Raw genomic sequence first — 21,881 nt, forward strand, 5'->3', positions numbered from 1 at the left:
CATTCTACTGTCAGTAGAGATCTCGGTTGTCCACTTGGGGCTGAGAATGACACTTAGGAAGGCTCCTATCTGGGGTGCCTGGGTGGCAGTTAAGCGTCCAACTCTTGATCTCAGCTTAGGTCTTGATCTCAGGGTTGTGTGAGCACAAGCCCCTCATTGGGCTCCATGCTGGGCATGGAGCCTACTTAAAAAAAAAAAAGAAAAGAGAAGAGAAGAAAAAAAATCTTAAAAAGAAAGAGTCCCATCTGGGTCTCCTGGTGCCAGGTGTGCCGTGTCTGCAGGTGGGACCCTATATCCAGAGGTGGGCTGTCCGGGCCACAGGGTGTGCACATGTTGGGCTGCTCAGAAGGTGGCAGGCTGTCCCCAGTGCAGTAGGTGATCCCACCCTTCCACTGCCCCCTGGGGCCTGGGAGCTTCTGGTGTGGCCTCATTTGCATTTTCCTGACCACTTAATGAGCCAGCCCTCTTCTGCGTTCGTTAGCCACTGGGACAAAGTCTTCCTTAAATGCACATTTCTTTATTGGATTGACTACCTTTTTCTTACTGAGAGTTCTTTTTATATTCTGGATATGGTTGATATTTTTATATCACCAGTTACTTCTCCACATGGTGGCTTACAGTTTGCACTCACTTAATGGTGTTTTTAATGAGCAGAAGTTAGCCATTGAAATGGAATCAAATTTGCCATCTTTCCCTTATGGCTGGAGCTTCACCCTTGTTTCTTTTTGCCCACACTTCATTTGGAATTTCCTGTCGGTAGGGATGAGCATTCTTTGTTTCCATCTGGATACCCGGTGGTCTTGTCCTCCCTGCCCTTATTTCCCCTCCAAGTTCAGTGACGTGGGCAGTTGAGGAAGTAGGTAGTGGGGAGTGGCTTCCAGGCAGGGATGTTGGAGTGGCATGCCCAGTGGCCAGAGAACCAGGGTGATGGGGGCGAGGTCTCAGAGTGGCTGGGGAGGTTGGGAGACTGGCTGCATCATGCAAGCAAGCTTGTTGGGGGAGCGTGGCAGTAAATATCTTGAGGAAAAATGGGAGGCAGATTTTTCATGGGTCAGAGAAGGAAGTCACAAACCTGAGAAGGAGGAGGTGGGGAGGAAGAAGCCTCAGGGCATCAGCATGAACTTGTGGCATTTTGAAAATATATACACAAAGATAGATACAGAAATTCTTGTGTGTGTATGTTTGCATGTGTGAGTGTGCGTGTTTGTGTGTGTGAGGTATGTTTGCACGTGTGAGTCTGTATGTGTGGTATGTTTGTGTGTGTGTGTGTGTGTGTGTGTGTGGTATGTTTGCATGTGTGACTGTGTGTGTGTGTGGTATGTTTGTGTGTGTGTGTATGTGTGTGTGTCTGAGGTATGTTTGCGTGTGCGAGTCTGTGTGTGTGTGGTACATTTGTGTGTGAGTCTGTGGGTGGGTGTGAGGTATGTTTGTGTGTGTGAGTGTGTGTGTGAGGTATGTTTGCATGTGTGTGTGTGAGGTATGTTTGCGTGTGTGAGTCTGTGTGAGTCTGAGTGTGTGTGAGGTGTGTGTGTGTGTGTGTGAGGTATGTTTGCGTGTGTGTGTGTATGTGGTATGTTTGCATATGTGAGTCTGTGTGAGGTATGTTTGCGTGTGTGTGTGTGCACGTGAGGTATTTGCATGTGTGTGGTATGTTTGCATGTGTGAATCTGTGTATGTGTGTGTGAGGTATGTTTGCATGTATGAGTCTGTGTGAGATATGTTTGCATGTGTGAGTGTGTGTGAGGTATGTTTGCGTGTGTGAGTCTGTGTGTATGTGAGGTATGTTTGCATGTGTGAGTCTGTGTGAGATATGTTTGCATGTGTGAGTGTGTGTGAGGTATGTTTGCGTGTGTGAGTCTGTGTGTATGTGAGGTATGTTTGCATGTGTGAGTGTGTGTATGAGGTATTTCACATGTGTGAGTGTGTGTATGAGGTATTTTGCATGTGTGAGTGTGTATATGAGGTATTTGCATGTGTGAGGTACGTGTGTGAAATATGTTCGCCTGTGTGAGTCTGTGTGTGTGGGGAGGTGTTTGCGCGTGTGAGTGAGCTGTGTGTGTGTGTATTTCCTGGCTCTGTCTGCTGAGAGGGCCTGGTGGCGGCAGCACCTCACAACAGTGAACAACACCAGCATCCAGATCTTGGTTTGCAAATATCTCTCTGCACTGAAAGGAATGAGGGTCCCTTGGAGAAATGATACTAGGTCTGGAATATCTTGCTGATGGACACGTGTCAGAAGGACTCTGAGCCAGCTTGAAGGGGGTCCCATTGGCCGATCTGGGATGGTTTAGCACAAAAATAAATAATGAGAAGTGTAGATGACAACCCACTGAGTAACACAGGAATGTGTAAGTCCAGAGCAATGGGGAGGCGAAAGTCCGTTCTTCCTGTGGGATAGCACCTTGTAATTGTAGAAGGTGGTGGGCTTGGGAGTCACCCACCAGTGGCTGTGAAGGCCTCAAGCACAGGTGGGCAGCCCTGCTGTGTGCCAAGGCTGAGCTGTTTGAGGGTTAGGATACAGACTGACAACTAGAGTCCTGTGTCTTTGTAAAGGTGTTTCTCCTTTAACTTTTCAGTATCGAGTCGACATGCTTCTCCAACATCCCGCAGGTCGGCTCCTGGGTGCCCTTCCCCTTGGTCACATTGTGTCACACATTTGTCATAGTCTGCAGTTTGTCTTGGGACCCTGACACCCTGGCTGTTTTCTAAATGTGTACATACCGAAGTCTGCTCTTTGTGGACTCGTCCTGTGGGCTTGACGATGCCCACAATCACGTAGGGCCACCCCAGGGCCACACAGGGCGGTCAGCACGCTGCAGGGCCTCTGTGCACCCCCTGTAGGTGGTACCCCTAGTCCTCCACATGCCATCATGCTCCCCCCCACCACACACACAGAGAACGCCCCACCAAGGGAATCGTACACAAGGTGGCCTTTAAGCTCTGGCTCCCCTCACTTAGCAGATGTTCCTACAGGTGGTTGCATGCGCCCCAGTTTGTCCCTGTCTGTTGCTGAGTGGAATTCTGTGGTGTGGATGCGTCACTGGTTTCTCAGTCTCCTGTTGAAAGGTTGTTTCTGGTTTGGCTCAGGCAGTTATGAACAGAGCTTCTGTAAACATTTGTGTATGGGCTTTTATGTGAATATAGGTTTTAAATTCACTTGGGAGAATTCGTGAGGGTGGGATTGCTGGGTTGTCAAAGTTCATTCACAAACAGAAGGAAGAGGGTGAACTCATGCTTTGGCAGCATAGGGAGTGGCAGAAAGGGCGCGGGAGGCTGGGCTTGGGGCAGGGGCCATGAGGTTCCCTGGGCCTGGGTTCATAGTGCACCCCTGGGATGACCCATGAATGTGTGAGGCATCAGGCATCTTGGATGCAAAGCCCTTCCTTGGCTGCAGTTACCCAGCCAGATAATTGAGGCCTTCTAGGTCCCTCTCTGGAAAGTGTCCCCTGCCTGCCTTCAGCGTCAGGCTGGCCCTGGCATGCTCGTCCAGGTGGGACACCCAGTCTGCTCACCTGGGAGGCTCATGTTCTGTCTCCTCTTGGTCTGGCAGTCAGGGCCGGGACCTGAAGCTGTGCCTATGGGACCTGGCGGAGGGCAGAAACGCTGTCGTGGACTCCATGCGCCTGGAGAGCATGGGCTTCTGCAGGAGCACCGTCCTGGCCAGGGGTCAGAGGCACTGGATGCTGGCCATGCCGGGGAGAGGCAGTGACGAGGTGAGCACCAGCCCATGTGGTGCCCCTGGCTCCACAAGCTGCTGGCACTTGGTTTCCCTAAACACATATGCTCATCCTAAGCACCTGTTACAGGAACCCTGTGCCCACCACAGAACCCCACAGAGTGGTGGGTCTAGGTCTGTCTGCTGGATCACAGCTCCAGGGGCCTTGACCTGGCCTCCTGTGAGGTGTCCAGTGGTGAGAGTCAGGAAGGGAGGCCCCAGCACCCAGTACCATATGGCACGGGATGGGCGAATGTCAGGGGAGAGACTGCTCAGACATGTCCTCAGAGGACTTAGGAGGAGACACACATGGGGGGATGTCCCAGGCAGGCCAGCAGGAGGTGGTGGGAGAGAAACTGAGGCCTTATGGAAGTCTGGGCGTCGGAGCCAGGGCAGCAGGGGAGGGCGGCCTTCTGGGGAGCTGAACTGGGTCCTGGCATGAGAGACCTCAGTCAGATGTGGGATGCTGGGGGCAAAGACTGGTACCAGGGCAGTAAGCTCAGTATAGAGGGCACAGGTGAGCAGAGGAACTCAGGGAATGGGGCTTCGGGTGGGCGTGATGGAGCCTCGGAAGTCACCATCATATGGGGCTCCGGCCAGAACAGCTAGCAGTAGTTGGTGACAGGGAGCTGGGCAGGCTAGACAGCATGTCCACACCCCCAGAGGCAGGAGAGGCAGAGCCCACCATGGGAAGCAATGCCCAGGACATGGGAACAGATGGTGGGACGCAAGGGTGGGAGGGTAAGGTGGAAGATGTGGGTATGGGTGGAGGTGCCAGCTTTTGGGGAGCTGAAAGGAAATTGAAGAAAAAACCCAGAAGCAGCAACCAGACAGGCCTGGTGAGTGTCGGGGCATGGCTGCTCAAGGGCTGGGCCGAGTGTAGGGGGTCAGGGGCTCTGAGTATGGGCAGGGAGGGCTGGGGTGTGCACACGTACAAGGGGAGGGAGCCTCCTGGCTCCTTGTCCCCTGCTGGCCCCAAGAGGCAGTGCAGCAGGCAGCGCTGCGCAGGGACCCGAGGCCGCGTGCACACAGTGAGGTTTGGCCCCCACCCAAGAAGACTCGTTTGTCTTAAAGCAGATTCAGTTCATAAATAATGAGATAGGAACAGGCATTTATTTGTTCATGATTGCGTTTAAATCACCAATTAGGAGCTACATACACTTTTCTTGCCAATTTGCCAAAAACCTGTTAAAAGTTTTATTAATGTGAAAAGAGAGGGCTGTGCTTCCTCCCGGACAGCCGGGGCCAGGCAGCGCCAAGCCTTGCTCATGTGCTGCGCACTTCAGAACCCAGCCCGGGCTGAGCCAGCCCTTCCTGCTCAGGTGGGGGGTGCCCTAGGCTGTCCTCCACTTCTCAGCCACCCCAAGTCTTCCTGGCTGCTTGTCCCTCTCCCGGGCCTGGCCCCCGAGACCCCACATCTCCTGCTGGATGCTGTTTTTGTTTTTGTTTTTAAGTTTTATTTATTTTTGACAGAGAGACACAGCATGAGCGGGGGAGGGGCAGAAAGCAGGAGACAGAATCTGAAGCAGGCTCCAGGCTCTGACCTGTCAGTACAGATCCTGATGCGGGGCTTGAACTCACGGACCGTGAGATCATGACCTGAGCCGAAGTCGGACGCTCAACCGACTGAGCCACCCAGGCGCCCCAGCTTGATGCTGTTTTTAACTGACTTGCTGGTTCTCCATTTGTCCGTGCGGGAGGCATCTATGTTTTTCAGGAACAGCCAGTTTGGGGACCTCGTATATTCTGGGAAAATGGTTGTTTTCCATGTTCCCACGTGGAATCTGCCTGGACTGAATCTGTCTGGAAAAGCATCATTGGCCTATGCCCAGACAATGCCTGGGGAGGACGTGCTCCCACCCCGCTTGGCCGTCTGGGTGGCCACACTTGCCCAAACCAAACATTTTACCTTCTGGAAATAAAAGTTGCAGTTGAGTGCCAGATGGAAAGCACACTGGTGTCTGTAGGAGGCTCTGGGCACAGGCATCCAGGCTTTTGCCAGAGCCCAGAGCTCCACTTCAGAATCACGGAGGCCCCTGGGCCTGCCCTGGTCCTCAGGTCCTGGGCTCCTTGCTCCCCTGCACCCGGGATGTGGCTGTGGGTTCTGCCACTCACACTTCCTTCCACAGCACCTAGCTCAGGCTTCAGGGCTATCCTGGTTTTCTCCCTTTCCTCTTAGAGCAGGCTTGCTGGGTGACTCACCGCTACCTGATCCCCTTATCTTCATGCCCCTCCACTCTGCCACCAGAGGAGTCTTCCTGGGCCCACAAATTGGGATAGGCCATCCCTCACTGTACCTGTGGGCTCTTATGCCAGGCCATCCAGAGTGCAGGCCTGTGCAGGCTGTGCGTCCGGTGACTTCTGCTTCCTCCATTTATTTTGAGAGAGAGAGAGAGAGAGAGAGCTGGGGAGGTGCAGACAGAGACGGGGAGAGAGAGAATCCCAAGCAGGCCCTGAAACTGTCCGTGCAGACCCTAACACAGAGCTTGAACCTACAAACTGTGAGATCATGCCCTGAGCTGAAATCCAGAGTTGGACATTTAACTGGCTGAGCCACCCAGGCACCCCGTGCAACTTCTTTCTTGTATTTGTTTCCATTTTGCTAGAGCTTCTCCTTGAGCATCTTTGCTGTTCCAGGGGTCTCCTTCTAGCATCCTCTTACTTCACGACAGTAATAACCTCTCACATCACTTAGAGACTTTTGTGTCTCTTTTGTGGGCAGTGAGGGCTACAGTGGCTGGCATGGACACCGATCCTGCAGGCGCAACACTGATCCTGCAGAGGGTGGGGGAACCTGTATGTTAGGATACAGTGTGGGCCTCTGGCGAGAGCCCTGCCCAAAAGGTACCCACAGCCTCAGCCTGTGGGGGTGGCGCCCCCACATGGGCCTGCAGCTGAGAGGACCAGGCTGTACCACTGGCTTTCTGGTACCACTGCCTGCGGTGTCCCCTTGCATGGACCCAGCATGCATGTAGCAGATCTGGAATTCATACTCGTGACTTAATCCCAGACCCTGGGCTCATTCTCCCTTGTGGCTTAGTGAAGCAGCCCAGCCCAGACCCACACACCTCCAGTTCACTAGGCATCAGAGAGCAGGCCACCTGTCCTTTCAACATCCCTAACCCCTCTGCACCTCAGATTCTTCATCTGCAAACCGGAGGATATCCTCTTGTTGACAAGGGATTATGTGTGACTCCGTGATGACTGCACGTTGTCGTGACATTATCTGTACAGTGGAGCCTCCCCACCATGGAGTGGTGGACCTACGTTGCACAGAATCCCCTCCACTTCCAAGCACCACAGGAGGGGGCGTCATTGTCCCTGTGTGGTGGATGAGGGAGGTGAGACACTAGGGATGCAGATGGCTGGGGACCCAATTCTGGTCTGTGGTACTCTAGCACCCAAGCCTGCTCCTTGTGGCTGCAGTTGTCCCCTCCAGATAGTGTGGGGCAGAGTCTGGCCCATGTCAGGTCAATGGTGAGCCAGGGCCTGAGTATGACCTGGCTATGTGGACCAAAAAGGCATACCTTCCAGCCCAGGCGCAGGAGGGCCTGGTGACACAAAACACCACTGTGATGCCCAGTATAGAGGTGAGGGGTGCTGGGAACGGCCAGGCTCCAAATAGAGTTCCCACTGGTGCACACCATGTTCATTTCCTAGGCTTACTGGTGGTCTCCACATGTTCCCTACACAGGGAACTTCTGTAAACCGTTTGATGCTCCTGTGATGGTTCAGAGTTGTTCACATGAAAACCCACACCAGGAAAGAGAAGGAAGCAGAGATCAGGCGAATGGGCAAACTAAGTCAGTGCCGAGCAAGCCTCCCACTCAGTGAAAAGGTAAAATTGGGAGAGGCCGGAGGCGGCTGCCAGGTGGTGATGCTGGTTAGAGGGACATGCCGGTCACTCAGGAATGACGCGTGAGTTTTGCAACACCCGGCAGTGCCCAAGCCCACGAGCCTGTGCGGCCTAATTAGGAGGCTCGGCTCCCAGGTTCCTACGGGGAGCAGACAGAAACTCGCAGCAGCCTTGGCTAATCGCCTTAAAAGTCTCTTGTTTGTATAGCACAAGCTCGACTTGGCGCCGGCCCAAATCAACTTGTTTTCTTACTGTCAGGTTCAGATTCTGGAGATGCCATCCAAGACGTCAGTGTGCACCCTGAAGCCGGAGGCAGATGCCAAGCCGGGCATGCCCATGTGCCTGGAGCTGTGGCAGGTAAGGCCCAGCGCACGCCAACCACGCCCTGCCAGCCACGCCTTCCGGGCCGTGAATCATGCCCCATTCAGGATTTGGTTTATCGTCAAACCAAAGGACAATTAGCCCCCTGGGAATACGTGTACACACTGCCTTCCGCAGCCTCGGTATCCCAGCCAGCTCCTGTTGTCCTCCTGCCGCTGCTGCTACTCGTGCAAACTGCCCAGGACAGGCCTAACTTGTGCTGTCCTCCACAGGGTGCCCCCCTGCCCATGCGGTGAGGAGGGACAGCTGGGTCAGCTAAGCTCCGCTCCTCTCTGCACACCAGTCCGCAGCCCTGCAACTGTGCACGGGGTTAGGAGGGAAGTGCTGGCTAACCCTGCAAGCCTGCCTGGCCCCTGCTCTGCTTGGGATTACTTTGTGTTACTTCTTTGCCTCATAGAGGCAAGAGTGGGCTTAACACGTTGTCTTTGCCTGCAGCCACACTTGGCGTTTCTGATTGTCTAAGCCATTTCCTTGTTTCTTGACTATTCTGATTAGAGAGAGTCCGGAGGCATCTCCTGGGGCTGGCAGCCGAAGCCTGGGGCTGGGGAGTGGGTCGCAAGCCTGAGTGCTGGTTTTGGCTTGAGCTCCAAGCCTGAGGCCTGGGAGGATTCCTCCTGGGGCCACCCACTTACCTCTACCAGAGGCCTCATTTCTTCTCAAGGCACAGCCTCCTCTCCCCCACAGGGGTCAGTAGTGACTCAAAGTGTGTGTTTCTGCTCCTCACGGCTGCTAGTGTTTGGGGCAGCAAAGCAAATGGTCTGGTGTGCTCACTTGGAAAGAACCCAGGCAGTATCTTGGCCATGGTAGAAACCGTGGTGAATAGGTCACTGACCAGTGCTTGCCTGGGAGTGCAGTTTATAGGCACTTTCCCAGCTCTGTTCAGTTCAGCAGCACCTTCTGAGAAGCCACCCTGAGCCTGCCTGAGATCAGGAGGAGGTGATTTCCTGCCTCACTGCTCATTTGAACTTTTCATAAGATGGGGTTGGGCAGTTTGGAGGTGTCTGTGGGACCAACAGGACCCAGGGGGCCAGGCACCCCAGAGACCCTGCCTCAAGCTTTTTGACCCTCCAGGGACCTGCTCTTTCTTGCCATTGGTTTCCCCTTGCAATTTCTTATCTGAGAACATTCCAGTTGGAATTTGTTTCCAGTTGGAAATCTCTGACAAGCTGATCCTGTGGTGTCCTGCTGCTGCTGTATCTCTCAGAAAGAAGCCCACGGGGAGCTGAGTTTGTGGGGGCTCCAAGAGGCCTGCCTGAATGACAGAGCTCCTGGCCCCAGCTGGTATATGGCGGGGAACACCCCGAGGCCGTGACGCCTTGGGCCTTGGCGTGGTGCTCACAGGTCCTAGGGAGGACATCCCGGCTGCATCCGCTCATATTCCGCGCCCTGGAAGCACTGCCATTGTGTAATCATGTAAAAATTCCAGCAGAAAAATGTGTAGAAATGGGATGTACAAACTTGTTAAGGTAATTAATATAGTTGACAGAAGGACAAATCGAGTTTTTGTTAGTTGATACAGATCCAACGCAGGGCATTCTGTTTTTAAAAAAAAAAAAAAAAAGTCAACACTAATTTGAAAGGTCCTTTTTTTTTCCCCTCTCCAAACCTGAAGGCCCAGGTTGTAATTTATTAATCTGAGTGTGGCAGAATGGCCTGACGTATTTTTCACTGAAACATTCAGATGTATTCTTGTTTTGCTTTTTATTTTATTTTATTTTTTTTTCAACGTTTATTTATTTTTGGGACAGAGAGAGACAGAGCATGAACGGGGGAGGGGCAGAGAGAGAGGGAGACACAGAATGGGAAACAGGCTCCAGGCTCTGAGCCATCAGCCCAGAGCCTGACGCGGGGCTCGAACTCACGGACCGCGAGATCGTGACCTGGCTGAAGTCGGATGCTTAACCGACTGCGCCACACAGGCGCCCCTTGTTTTGCTTTTTAAAGCTGTTGACTTGCATTGTTAGGATGATCATCATACAAAAGATCAGGAATATCCATCACAGTAGCTCTAAGAGGCTCCCGACCCCTGGGCCTAGGGATCCCTCCAGTGAGCTGGGAGCTTCCCACAGGACTGGTCCCAGGAGGTACTGTAGGCATGGCCTGCCCAGCCCACTGGAGTCCCACCCAGTCAGCACAGGATAGGACAGGACACAAAGCAAGTCCTTTTAGAAACTTCAGGTCCTCGTCCTGTGGAGAGCAACCTGTCACCAAAGGCCGGAGGACATGAGACCACTGTCCTGCCTGTGGTGTCTGTCCCTGGGGACCACAGGGGCCCTGCAGCACAGGTGGGGGGCGGCAGCCATCAGGGCTGGAGCTCAGCATTTGGTCACCCTTGGCAACAACAAGGTGAGTCGCTGCAGGTCAGTCTGGCTTCTGATCTGGACCCCCTGTGGTACCTTGATAGGTGGGTGAGTAGCATGCTGCCCCTGAACTAGCTGGGATGCTCAGAACCCAGAAACCACAGGCATCATGTGGACTTGAGCTACAGAGACAGACCAAAGCCAATGTGTTGGCACTGGGAGGAGCCCCAGATGAGGGAAGAATGTACCCAGGGGATCAGAGGGTGGCAGATCCCTGGGGGAGGAGCAGACTGGGCTGAAGCAGGGTGGATGGAAAGCAGGCAACAAGACAGATCACTGCCCTGAGGGGAACAAACCCAAGTGGGCCCCAGGTAAGTTCCTCAGACCTGGCCTGTGGGGTGGGGTCCAGCAGATCTGGTCTAGGAGGTTGGCATGAGTTCCTGGTTGGCATGCAGAGCATTGGGCTGTTCTCACCTGGCTGTCACCCTTCCTTGAGTCCAGATATATATGGCTGCTCATGAGGGGAGGCCCTGCCTGGGGAGGTACAGCTACCTGAAAGGGGGATGCCAGAGCAGAGGGCCTGACCGCTTCTTAAAGTAGTCTGTCCATCCTTGGAGAAAAGTGGTGTAAACAATTTTATACCTCACAACTAAGTTCCAATCAGTTGACTTGAAAGATAACAAAATGGAGCTTTTCTCCATTTTAAAACTACAGGGAAAGTACACCAACACTGTCATGGCTTTGCACGGGAGGTTAGACGGAACCAGTGACCACGCTTAGCTGCTCCCAGCCTTGGCCCCTGCATGGCAGGCATCACCAGATGCTGTGCACACACAGGGTTCATGGTCACAGGGCCCATATCCTGACTGCTTGCCCAGTCGGGCCTGCCAGGAGGCAGTCACCATGCAAGAGGCCCCAGGGAGGAGCACAGGCTGCCCCAGGCTAAGTGAAACTAGGAAGCCTTTCTGTTTTTGTTTGTATGAACATGTATTATCATCAGAAAAAATGTATAAGCTATTTCCGAGGAAATGTAGGAGGTGTCCTCCAGACTAGCTCCGGCCTGGGAGGATTCACTGTGCTGTGTGCAAGTCTTAGTGGCTGTGTCAGACTCCCCCTGGCTCCCATCACTAACCAGGGCCCCAGTGACATACAGCACACCCTGAAGCCTCAGTTTCCCCTTCTGATACACGGAGAAAGCCTTGTTTCCGTGTGTTGAGGTTGTAGTATCCACTCGTTAGACACAAGTCCTCGTGCCTTCTGGCTAACCCCAGTTACCTTACTTAGCTGCACAAGCCTGTCCTTTCTGAGCACTCCTAAATGTGGAGAGGCACTCTGTGTGGTGCGTACAGCATCCAGGCCCAGAGCCCCTCTGGGCAGATAGAAGCACCCGTGCAGCTCAGTAACAAGGAGCTCCAGCAGGTGGACAAGGAGGGCCTCCATGGCCTTGTCGGCCCATGACCAGTGAGGCCCAGGCACTCTGCTCACCACCAGCCTTGAGACCTGCAGTAGACCATCCTGGAGGTTGCAGGTGATGCAGGAGGCAGCCTCTCTCTGACCAGCCCCTAAGGCCCCATCCTCACCACTGACCATCCAGGGGCTGGGGGCCAAGCCTAGTCAGAGTTCCCTAAGGCTCAGTTGAGCTCCTGGCCCTTGGAAAATTCACTGGGGAGGGGATGTGCTCAGTTATTTCTGACACTTGAGTGACACCAACCCCAGGCAGCTTAGCAGGAAATGCAGAGATGAGTGAAGAGCAAAAGGCATCAGCTGGCGTGTGCTTTGTCCCAGGAGCAACCTGGGCGCCTGTGCTGGAGACTGGGCACCAAGCATGGGACTGCCGCTCTCAGTGCTGGGGTGACATGGAGTCCCGCGGTGCTCCCCTGGAGTTGTTGCCGAGGCTAGATAAACGAGGCGTCTGCCCAGGGTGCGGAGCCCTCTGACCCGCGTCCTCATTTATCACAATAGCTCAGGGCCGGCAGAGCTCGGCTCACACCAGTCAGCGCCCTGGCGACTCACCAGGCCTGGGGGGTGGGGGGCTTCCGCGGCGACGTTGACAAAGCACAGAAAGTTCATTTTTCATTGAGATGGAGCTCACGATTTCCTTTGGCTGGCAGTTCTAGACAGGTGACCGCCTCACGAAGGGGTGGCCACAAGTCTCAGCCTGCAGAAAGGAGACATGAAGAAGCGGCAGCACCCGGGCTGGCGAGCAGTGGCATGGCAGTGTGAGGCGGGGGCCGTGCTGGGCTATCCCAGGCTCTGTCCCCCCCCCTCCCCCAGGGTGAGTCCTCGGGGTGCCCCAGCACCGGCCCATGCCAGCTTTGTGCCGATGGTGCTGGCCATCAGGGTGGCATGCAGAACCTCCGAACTGTTACTGCCGGTGTGGGGAACACGGGAAACAGCTCCCCGGCTGGGCCACCCCCAAGGCCCAGTGGGGGAGCTCACCCATCTCTGGAGCCCCTTCTCCCCCAAAACATACCAGGACCTTTTGGGAGCTGACTGCTGTGCTGTCCCCGCAGGCCGAGTCCAGTCCCCGCCCACTCCTCCTGGCCGGCTATGAGGACGGATCAGTGGCCCTGTGGGACGTCTCTGAGCGGAAGGTGTGCAGTCGTGTCGCCTGCCACACAGAGCCCGTCATGGGCTTTGACTTTGACTCCCAAAAGGCCAGGGGCGTCTCAGGCTCTGCGGAGAAGGCGCTGGCTGTCTGGAGCCTGGATGAGCAGCAGGCCCTGCAGGTCAGTGCGCCAGACCCGAAGTGTCATTTATCCTGCTTTGCACTAACAGTCTGATAGGCTGAAACAATATTTAGGCATGAAGAGGAGTTGTTGCAGATCCCTGGCTAATTAATCACTGCGAGGCGGGGTGCAGGCCAGCCTGTCCGCGGGGCCGGTGCAGGAAGAAGGGGGCGTGGGCGTTTGTGAACCGTTCACATGGTTTGGGTTTCTCTCAGACCTTGGGTTAACAGCAGTCACGTCTTGTCCATCTAGAGAAAAGGCATGTAGAGTCCAGGAGTAGGCAAGCCCATTTGCAAAAACTCAGAGGAATTCGGTCAGTAAGGAACTGATTAATCAACAAAAACCGACCCAGTGTGGAGAAATCCACGGAGTCACGCCCCCGGGGCAGTCTGTAAGCCAACCCCAGGGAAGCCATTCCTCACGGCCAGAGGCCACAGCCAGGAAGGGGTGTGAGGCCTCAAGGCGGAGCGGGGCGGTGCTGAAAACCTTCCCATAATGTCTCACTGGACTTTCCCTTCCCACATGACTCGTGGAGCACCGGGAGACCAGGTCTGGGCCTGTGGCTGGTGCTCAGCATGTGGTGGCCCAGCCTGCACGCTCAGCCCTGTTTGGAACCTGGGGGGTAGAATGGGGGGGAGGGCGGGCGGGAAGCCTCACACTAAGGCAGGTCCCGGGGGGCTGCGAGTGGAAGCTGCATGGAAGGGCAGTGACGTAAACCCAGGTCTGGTGGCGGAACAGAGCCCTGCATGGGAGATGTGTGGCGCTCAGGGAGACTGCCAGCAGAAGCAGCAGCAGGCTTGGCTCCTGGCCTCACCTGGGTGCTATCACTAGAGTACTAGAGATCATGTTTGTCCTCTTCTGCAGTAGCTTGGTGGAGACAGGAGGCCGAGGATGAAGGCATTCCTTAGGGCCCCTCTCCAGATGGGAGAGCCTTGTCCACAGCCTGGCAAGCCTGCCTCACCTCACACTTGCCCAGCCCAGGCCCCCACAGCCAGAGGAAGAGGCCCTGGGCAGTGGCCAACGAGCCCCTGAGGCACATGAGTTGGGGCAGAGGGGTGGGCCCCTGAGGAAAATCAGGGCACAAGACTGCAGTGCCTAGCAGGTATCATGGGTCCTGGGTGCAACCCAGGGGCGGGACATGGCCACCAGATCATCCCAAAGGCAGGACAGAGTGAGGACAGCAGGGGCAGGGGTTTCACATGGTGGGTGAGAAGTCCTGAGGGAAAGGGAAACTGAGAACGAGCGAGGTGAGAGGGTGCTAGAGAGAATGGTAATGGCCATTCTCCATAATAGAGAGACCCGAGGATGGAACACTGAAGTCAAGCAGAGTGGGACCTGGGAGGGGCCTTTCATGTCCAAGCTGGAGTTGGAACTGGCATCCTAAAAAGAGTGGTCCCATCAGAGAACAGAGGTGAAAATCAGAGCTAGGAGCAGCAGGGCTGGAACTGTACATGCTGTCCTGGTATCTCTCCAGGTGGGACCTGAGCAGGGACCCGAGGATGGGGAACAGCCAGCCAGAGCCCAGAGAGAGGGGAAAGGGGGGGTCATATGTCACATTTGGGGACAGGGCACACATTCATGCTTCCTTGGCATTACTCCTCTCCAGCAGACCGGCTTGTGTCAGCACATGGCTGACTTGTTGTAAAGCCTGCTACCCATCTGTCCTCTGTCCTTATGTTGTCTCAGAGAGTCCACGGAGGCCCTGCAGGAAGCAGGGTTAGACAAGCCTCCAAATGGGGCCCGAGCTGGCTGTCAAGGACCAAGTTTCTCATGCCTCCATCCTGGTAGAAGGGTCCCAAGGCATTGAAATTGTGGACTTGGGTGGGGATGGGAATGAATGTCTTCATGATGGCTTCATGATGACTGTCATCTTTTTTTTTTTTTTAAAGTTTGAGAGTGAGAGGAGCGTGTGAGTGCACAGAGGGCAGAGAGAGATAGAGAGAGAGAGAGAGAGAGAGAGAGAGAGAGAATCCCAAGTAGGCTCCACACTGTCAACACAGAGTCCAACTCAGGGCTCAAATTCATGAACCGTGAGATTACCACCTGAGCCAAAATCCAGAGTTAGTTAACCGACTGAGACACTCAGGCACCCCGGCTGTCATCTTTAAGAATGGGGCAGAGCCACTCTGGTTCTGGGTCTTCATGTCCTCAGCAGTGGAGGTCACCTTGCTGGGTGTCAAGCCCAGCCAGGTGGGCAGTGGAGTTCTCCCTCATACCCTTCTCTCTGCCTCTCGAGCCTGGTGGGGACCAGGCAGTGCCCCCACCTTCCCACTGTGGGGTCCAGTGCTCCATCCTGTTGTGGCTTGAACTTCATGAGCCTTGACCTTGCAAAGAGCTGAAGACTCAAGTGGCTTCCCTGAGAACCCCGCCCCAAGCCCCTGGACCTCTGGAAGGGTCCCCTTCTGCTGACCTGGCCCAGATCTGCCTGGTTTCTGCTGGCTTTTTCGGGAAACAGCTGCTGGAACTTAAGACTTAAATTTATGGTGCATGTTCCAGTCCAGAGATGAACTTTTATTATACTGATGAATTGAAAAGTTGAAGCACAGGGGATTATTAATGAATTTGAAAGTTAAAGCAGAAGGGGAGCCATGCATTGTGGAATGGACGTGGTGGTTACATGATGGTGTTACGCCAGGCTAGGGGGGCTCACTCAGTAGTACACATCAAAGGAGGAGGACAGTGCTTCTCCTGCTGAGCACAGTCACTAAAAACGGCTGCCTCACCCAGAAACAACTGCACATCAGTTTCAGAGTTGGCCCCAGAGGCCCTGGAAATTTTCAGGTTGTGACGCACAGGCCTCTGAGGAAGAAGTATCAGGGGCCAGCACCCACGGGCATCCACAGGCATCCTCGCCCCAGGGCCCTCGGCACACCGTGCTGGCCCTGCGATGTGGCCGCCCGCCCTAGTCCTTGAGCCACGTGGGCACAGATGTGCCTCACCTCACAGCCTGCTGTTGGACTCTCTAATGAGCCCAAATCAATCTCTCCCCGGCGGGCGCTGGGAGCAAAGACGCAGATGAGGTTTCCCGCAGCAGAGCGTGGGTAATGGGAACCAGATGGCGGCTTTGCTGCGTGCGCATTCCTGGCACCTGAGGTCATGTGCTATGAGAGCCACTAGTGGCCACGGATCCTTCCCAGAGGGTCCTCATCCAGGATGGGTGCGGCCAGGGGCCACAGCAGTGACCAAGGGCCTTCAGCCACTCTCATCCAGACACTATGGCCTCAGGAGCACGTGGTGACACTGGGCCACTCGCCTGCCTTCCAGAGGTGGCTTTCCCTCCAGCCTCCAGGGGATTGGGCCTTGGCTGTCGTCAGACACAGGTGGTGTGCAGACCTGCTCCTTCCTCCCACACTTGGGCAGGGCCCATGGCCTTGAAGCAGGGACTGATTTACAGCCAGCAGTATTTTTAGGCCTTTAAGTAATATTAAGCCCCCCCCCCCCCACCAACCCCAGGCAGCCTGGGCCAGGAATCAGACCAACCACACTTTCCCCGCATTGCACCGGCAGCTGGTTGGCCAGGCATCCTCCCGTCCTGCTGTGTGGCCATTGCCCTCTTTCTCCCTGACCTTCTTCTCCTCAAAAGTATCAATAGCAGGTCATGTGGGACAGGTAGGAAGGAGACTGGAGGGCCCCAAGACCAAGAAAATTGTGGCCACAACCCAACCCACCATATGCATCTCAGGAACATAGCAGAACCAACAAAGCTCTGGCCACCATCACCACAAACAGTCCCTGTTGGGCCGCCCTCCTCCTCTTCCTCCTCCTCCTCTGGAATACAAGCCTGGGACAGGGACTGGCCTCATTTGGTTTAGGTCCCCATCAAAGCTTTTGCAGTTGCTTCTCTTCATTCCTGCCAGGGGAGCCTGCCTTGTGCTTCTGCCTCAGGGCCAGAGTCACTCCTGCCCCCGTGGGCAGCACTGGGTGTCTTAGCCCCTTCTAGGTGGCGACACTGGCATGGAAGGTGTTCTCTGCCCTGCACCCAGCTCCCAATGTGTAAGAACCCCAGTTCAGGGGCCTCTCTGGAAACTCACATTCCTCTTCCATTTGTCCTGGACTCTCGGTGTTCATCAGCAGAGAGCAAACTTGAAAGCAGCCCTTATCTCTCTGTGAAATACTCCCCCTGTTAACAAATTCACATGAAGATGGACTATGAAGGAGGAAATCTGGAAGCAGGGCCCCAGGTGGGTTCCAGGGAGTCCATGGCTCTGAGCCCAGGAATCCCCTGGCTAACCACTGGCTTAAGGCAAAGTCCACAGAAGAGCAAAGTATGAGGGACAGTGATGGTCATCAGTCCTCATTCCCAGCCACCCTGTCTGGTCCTTGAGAATGGAGAGAGGTTCAGGAAGATGCACACCCTCACGTGCGGGCACACATAGCATTTGCCTTCTCACACCTGCACAGAGGCTTCGGCTCCCACAGTCCTCCAGTGCAGGCCAGGCTTGGCAATTGCGGTCCGTGAACTGTAGAACCAGGCACTGGACAGAGCCCTGGAAGAGCAGGAGGGGGCCCTTGACCAGGAGATGCGGGGTGGGCATGGAGGTCCCTGGACAGGTCACTGCAGAGCTGCCCATGTGCTGATGGCACTGGCTAGGAACCCAGGACATCCCAAGTAGAGGCTGGGACTGTGGCAAGGATCCTGGCCATGCCATGGGTTGGATGGCACACCCCATTTGCTGTGGGATTTTAGCAGGTTCCCGTCATATCAGATCCTCATTCTACTCCTAGCGGGGAAAGAATCTGGATTGTGAATGGATGTTGAGCTGTCAGACTCAAGGCTTTTCTTCTCAAGTCAGTTAATTTAATATATTGCATGTTTTTGGTTTTTATAATATTAAAACAACTACATAGTGCTAAAATAACCCACTACATAGCATGACCATTTCCGCACTGTGGTGCTGGGCCGGAGTTGTTCAGGACCATCTGTCTGTCTCTCAGTAGACTAAGTTTCACCCCCTCTCTTGTTACCCCACTCTGCTTATGGTGTCGGGGTATCAGGAGCCCTAGAGTCTGGAGCCAGGCGTCCCCTCCTCTCCTGATCTCTGGATAAGTTGGCAGGAGGTCAGTTTTGTGAGTGGCCATGGGTCACTCTTGGCCTGTCCCACTGGGGCAGGCATTTTCTTTGCAAGGAAGGCTTGATTTTCTTCTTGAACTAATTTGTCTATGAGCATAAAAACCTCCAAGGTATTTTCATACTGCCTTTTTTATTTGTAACGATTGTTTAGATTTCTGCTATATTTATAAAACTGTTCCATTTTTATCCTTTATCAATCTTATCTTTGTTGATCTTTACTTGTTTTCCTTTTAATTCTTTTTAATTTTTTTAAGTGTTTATTTTTGAGAGAGGCAGAGCATGAAGCAGGGCAGGGGCAGAGAGAGAGGGAGACACAGAATCTGAAACAGGCTTCAGGCTCTGTGCTGACTGCAGAGAGCCCGATGCGGGGCTCAAACTCACCAACCATGAGATCATGACCTGAGCTGAAGTCGGATGGTTAACCGACTGAGCCTTCCAGGCACTCCTCTTTGTTGATTTTTAAAAGTCTTTTTCTGTTTCATTTCTGCTCTGATCTTTCCCTTTTTTCATCCGGTGTTCTCTGAGCTTGGTCTGTTTCTCTGACTTGAACTGGGTATGGAGCCCACTCATTCTCTGCCATCCATTCCCCACAGCAGCTGAAGTCTGTCGGTGACCCTCTAGCTGTGTCCCATGTTGGGAGATGTCACCATCTTCATCAGTGCTCACTTTTGGGTGGACCCGATATTTATTTGTTCTCTGACTGCTGAGCTGATCAGATTTATGTTTCCAAATGTTTGATATTTCCCCCTAGTTATTTTTTTATTTTTCAATTCCTAACTTAATGCTGTGTGTTCAGAGAATAAGGTCTGAATGATATCAGCTCTTTGAAATGTGGAGGCCGGTCCAGTTGACATAAGTATTCCACATGTGAGAAGGAAGTGCCTCTCGTTGCTAGACGCGCAGCTGTACCTGCACACACTGAGGCAGTCCTGGCACCCGGGACTGGGCACCTCTGGAAGCGGCAGGGAGACCCTCATGCTGAGGCACATCTCCGTAATTTTTCCTGCATCCTAGACATGTTTGCTTCTGCATTTTGAAGCTGGCTTAGGAACATACAGATTTAGAGTGGTCATCTTCCTAGGGAAATGAAGCTTTATACTTTAGTGACCTCATTATCTCTGAAAAGGATTTTTGCCTAAAAGCCTATTTTGCCAACTATTAATATGGTTCATACCAGATTTCTTCTGACTTTACTACTTCTTTTTATAGCTTTTAAAATTTTTTAAATTATTTTTTAAACAATTATTTTTGAAAGAGAGCGTGTGTGAGCGGGGGATGGGCAGAGAGAGACGGGGACAGAGGATCTGAAGTAGGCTCTGCACTGAGAGCAGAGAGCCCGATGCAGGGCTTGAACTCACACACTGTGGGATCATGGCCTGAGCCAAAGTCGGATGTTCCACTAACTGAGCCACCCAGGTGCCCCTGTAGATTTTTTTTTTTTTTTAATCTTTTGCCTTCAACTTTTCTTCAGATGTAGGTATCTCTCTCACAGAGCTGGTTTTGCACATGGAATGCATTTCATCGCTGCTGTTTCATAACCGTAAATGTTGTCCAGGCAGTCTCACTCCTCAGGTACTTCTTCCAGAAGCTGATACAGCCACCTGTTAGGAAACATTTACTGGGAGCTTCTGAGTGTGTGAATCTGCACACTGATGGTGCCTACAGTTCTAGGTGCTTCTGTGGGTTTGTACTGGCCCTTCACTGGGTTGTGGGGAAGCCAGCTCCCAGCCAGCTCACCAGCCTTTGTGGGTCTTGTCCCACAAACTTTGATTTCTGTATCTTCATTTTTATGCAGTTCAAAATTCTTTCTTTTCTTCTCTTTTCTTTTTTTTTTTTTTTTTTTTTTTGGTTCATTTATTTATTTTGAGAGGGAGAGAGAGCGCATGCGCAAGTTGGGGAGAAACAGAAGGGGTGAGAGAAACCTAAGCAGGCTCTGTGCTGTCAGCATGGAGTCCAACGTGCAGCTCTAATCCACAGATTTCAAGATCATGACCTGAGCCGAAATCAAGAGTCAGACACTCAACTGACTGAGCCACCCAGGTGCCCCATTCAGTTCAAAATACTTTCTATTTTCTCTTGTGATTTCTTCTTTGATCCAGTTATTCCTTAGAAGTAAATTATTTAATTTGCCAATATTTGTTGATTTTGTAGATATCTTTCATCTAGCTTAATTCTGCTGTCAGTGAAGGAACTTGCATGATGTCAACATTTCGATATTTATTGAGGCTTGTGTTTGGCCCAGCACATGCTACATCTTGGTGAACGCGTGTGTTCTGCAGTTGGTGGGTGGGGTGTTCCGTCAGCGTGACCTCGGTCAAGGTAGTTGGTAGCATTTAAGTCTTCCATATCCCTACTGATCTTTTTGTCCAGTTTTCTGCTAGTTACTGAGCAAGGTCTTTGAATCATTGAGTGTGGCTGTGAATGTGCCTATTTCTCTGGTTCTGTCTGTTTTACTTCATGAATTTTGAAGCGCTGTCATTACACGCATTTACGATGGTTCCCACATCCTGCTGATTGGTCATCATGAAATATCCTTCTGTAGCTCTTGTCATGTCTTTTTTTGTCGTTGTTTAATTGAAGCATAGTTGACACACAATGAATGTTACATTAGTTTCAGGTGTCTTGAGGTCGGCTTGGTCTGATGCTAATAAAGTGGCATTAATTTTCTCCTGTTTCCTCTTTTCAAGGCACATTTCCCACATCTCCCTTATTTTCAACCAATGTCCATCTCTTTATATTTAAAAAGCATCTTTCTTAGTCTTGCTTTTTAATCCTTTCTGACAATCTCTGCCTTCTAATTGGAGCACTTAGTCTGTTTGCACTTAATATAATTATTGATGTGTCCAGCATTAAGGCTGCCGTCTTGATACTTGTTTTCCACTCGTCACTTCTGTTTTGACCCTCTTTTACCCCTTTCCTGCCTTCTTGTGTGTTAATCAAGTATTCATATTTCAGTTTTCCATTTTATTTTCTCTCTTGGTTTCTTTGCTATAGCTTTTGCCATTTTCTTCTGAGGCCCTTGCAGGCCCATAGTATGCATCATTGACATTCCCAATCTTGCTTAATGTTGCCACACTCCCCCTATGTGCGTCATAACCCCATGCTAGGATACCAGTTACCACCTTCCCACCCTTTCTTCTGCCGCTGTTATACATTTTACTTCTATACACCGTCTAAACTCCACTTTACAGTGTTATTGGTTTTGTGCTAAATCATCAGTTTTTATTTATTAGAACTTAGAGGAAATAAAAATAGTATAGGGGCACCCTAGTGGCTCAGTTGGTTAAGCGTCTGACTTGATTTCGGCTCAGGTCGTGATCTCACGGTTCATGAGTTTGAGCCCTGCATCTGGGTCTGCACTGACTATGTGGAGCCTGCTTGGGATTCTGTCTGTCTGTCTGTCTCTCTCTCTCTCTGTCTCTTTGTTCCTCCCCCAGTCGCACTCTCTCTCTCTCTCTCTCTCTCTCTCAAAATAAATAAACTTAAAAAAAAAAAGCATAGTACAGTTGACCCTTGAACAAGAGATTTTAACTGTGCAGGTCCATTTATATGCAGATTTTTTAATAAATACAGTGTAGTTCTATAAATGTGTTTTCTTTTCCTTGTGATTTTATTAATATTTTCTCTTCTCTAGCTTACTTTATTGTAAGAGTATGTAGTATATAATACATATAATGTCTATTTCACCCTCTTTTTTAAAAAAGAATTCTGGGGGCGCCTGGGTGGCTCAGTCGGTTAAGCGTCCGACTTCGGCTCAGGTCATGATATCACGGTTCCGTGAGTTTAAGCCCCACATCGGGCTCTGTGCTGACAGCTCAGAGCCTAGAGC

The 21,881-nt window shown here is 52.5% G+C and overlaps 1 protein-coding gene across 1 annotated transcript in view; it reads left to right on the forward strand.

Moving 5' to 3' along the window:
- Window positions 1-21,881, forward strand: part of GNB1L (G protein subunit beta 1 like) — a 59,389-nt gene that overhangs the window by 29,668 nt on the left and 7,840 nt on the right. The window contains exons 4-6 of the mRNA XM_047098263.1: window positions 3,551-3,713; window positions 7,830-7,928; window positions 12,766-12,981. Coding sequence (XP_046954219.1) covers window positions 3,551-3,713; window positions 7,830-7,928; window positions 12,766-12,981 — 478 coding nt within the window. The remainder of the gene's footprint in view (window positions 1-3,550; window positions 3,714-7,829; window positions 7,929-12,765; window positions 12,982-21,881) is intronic.

This window comes from Lynx rufus, unplaced genomic scaffold, assembly GCF_022079265.1.
Source record: "Lynx rufus isolate CCGP_SWC_20201006 ecotype Redwood Valley unplaced genomic scaffold, mLynRuf1.p SCAF_45, whole genome shotgun sequence".
In the NCBI taxonomy this organism is placed as follows: Eukaryota; Metazoa; Chordata; class Mammalia; order Carnivora; family Felidae; genus Lynx; species Lynx rufus.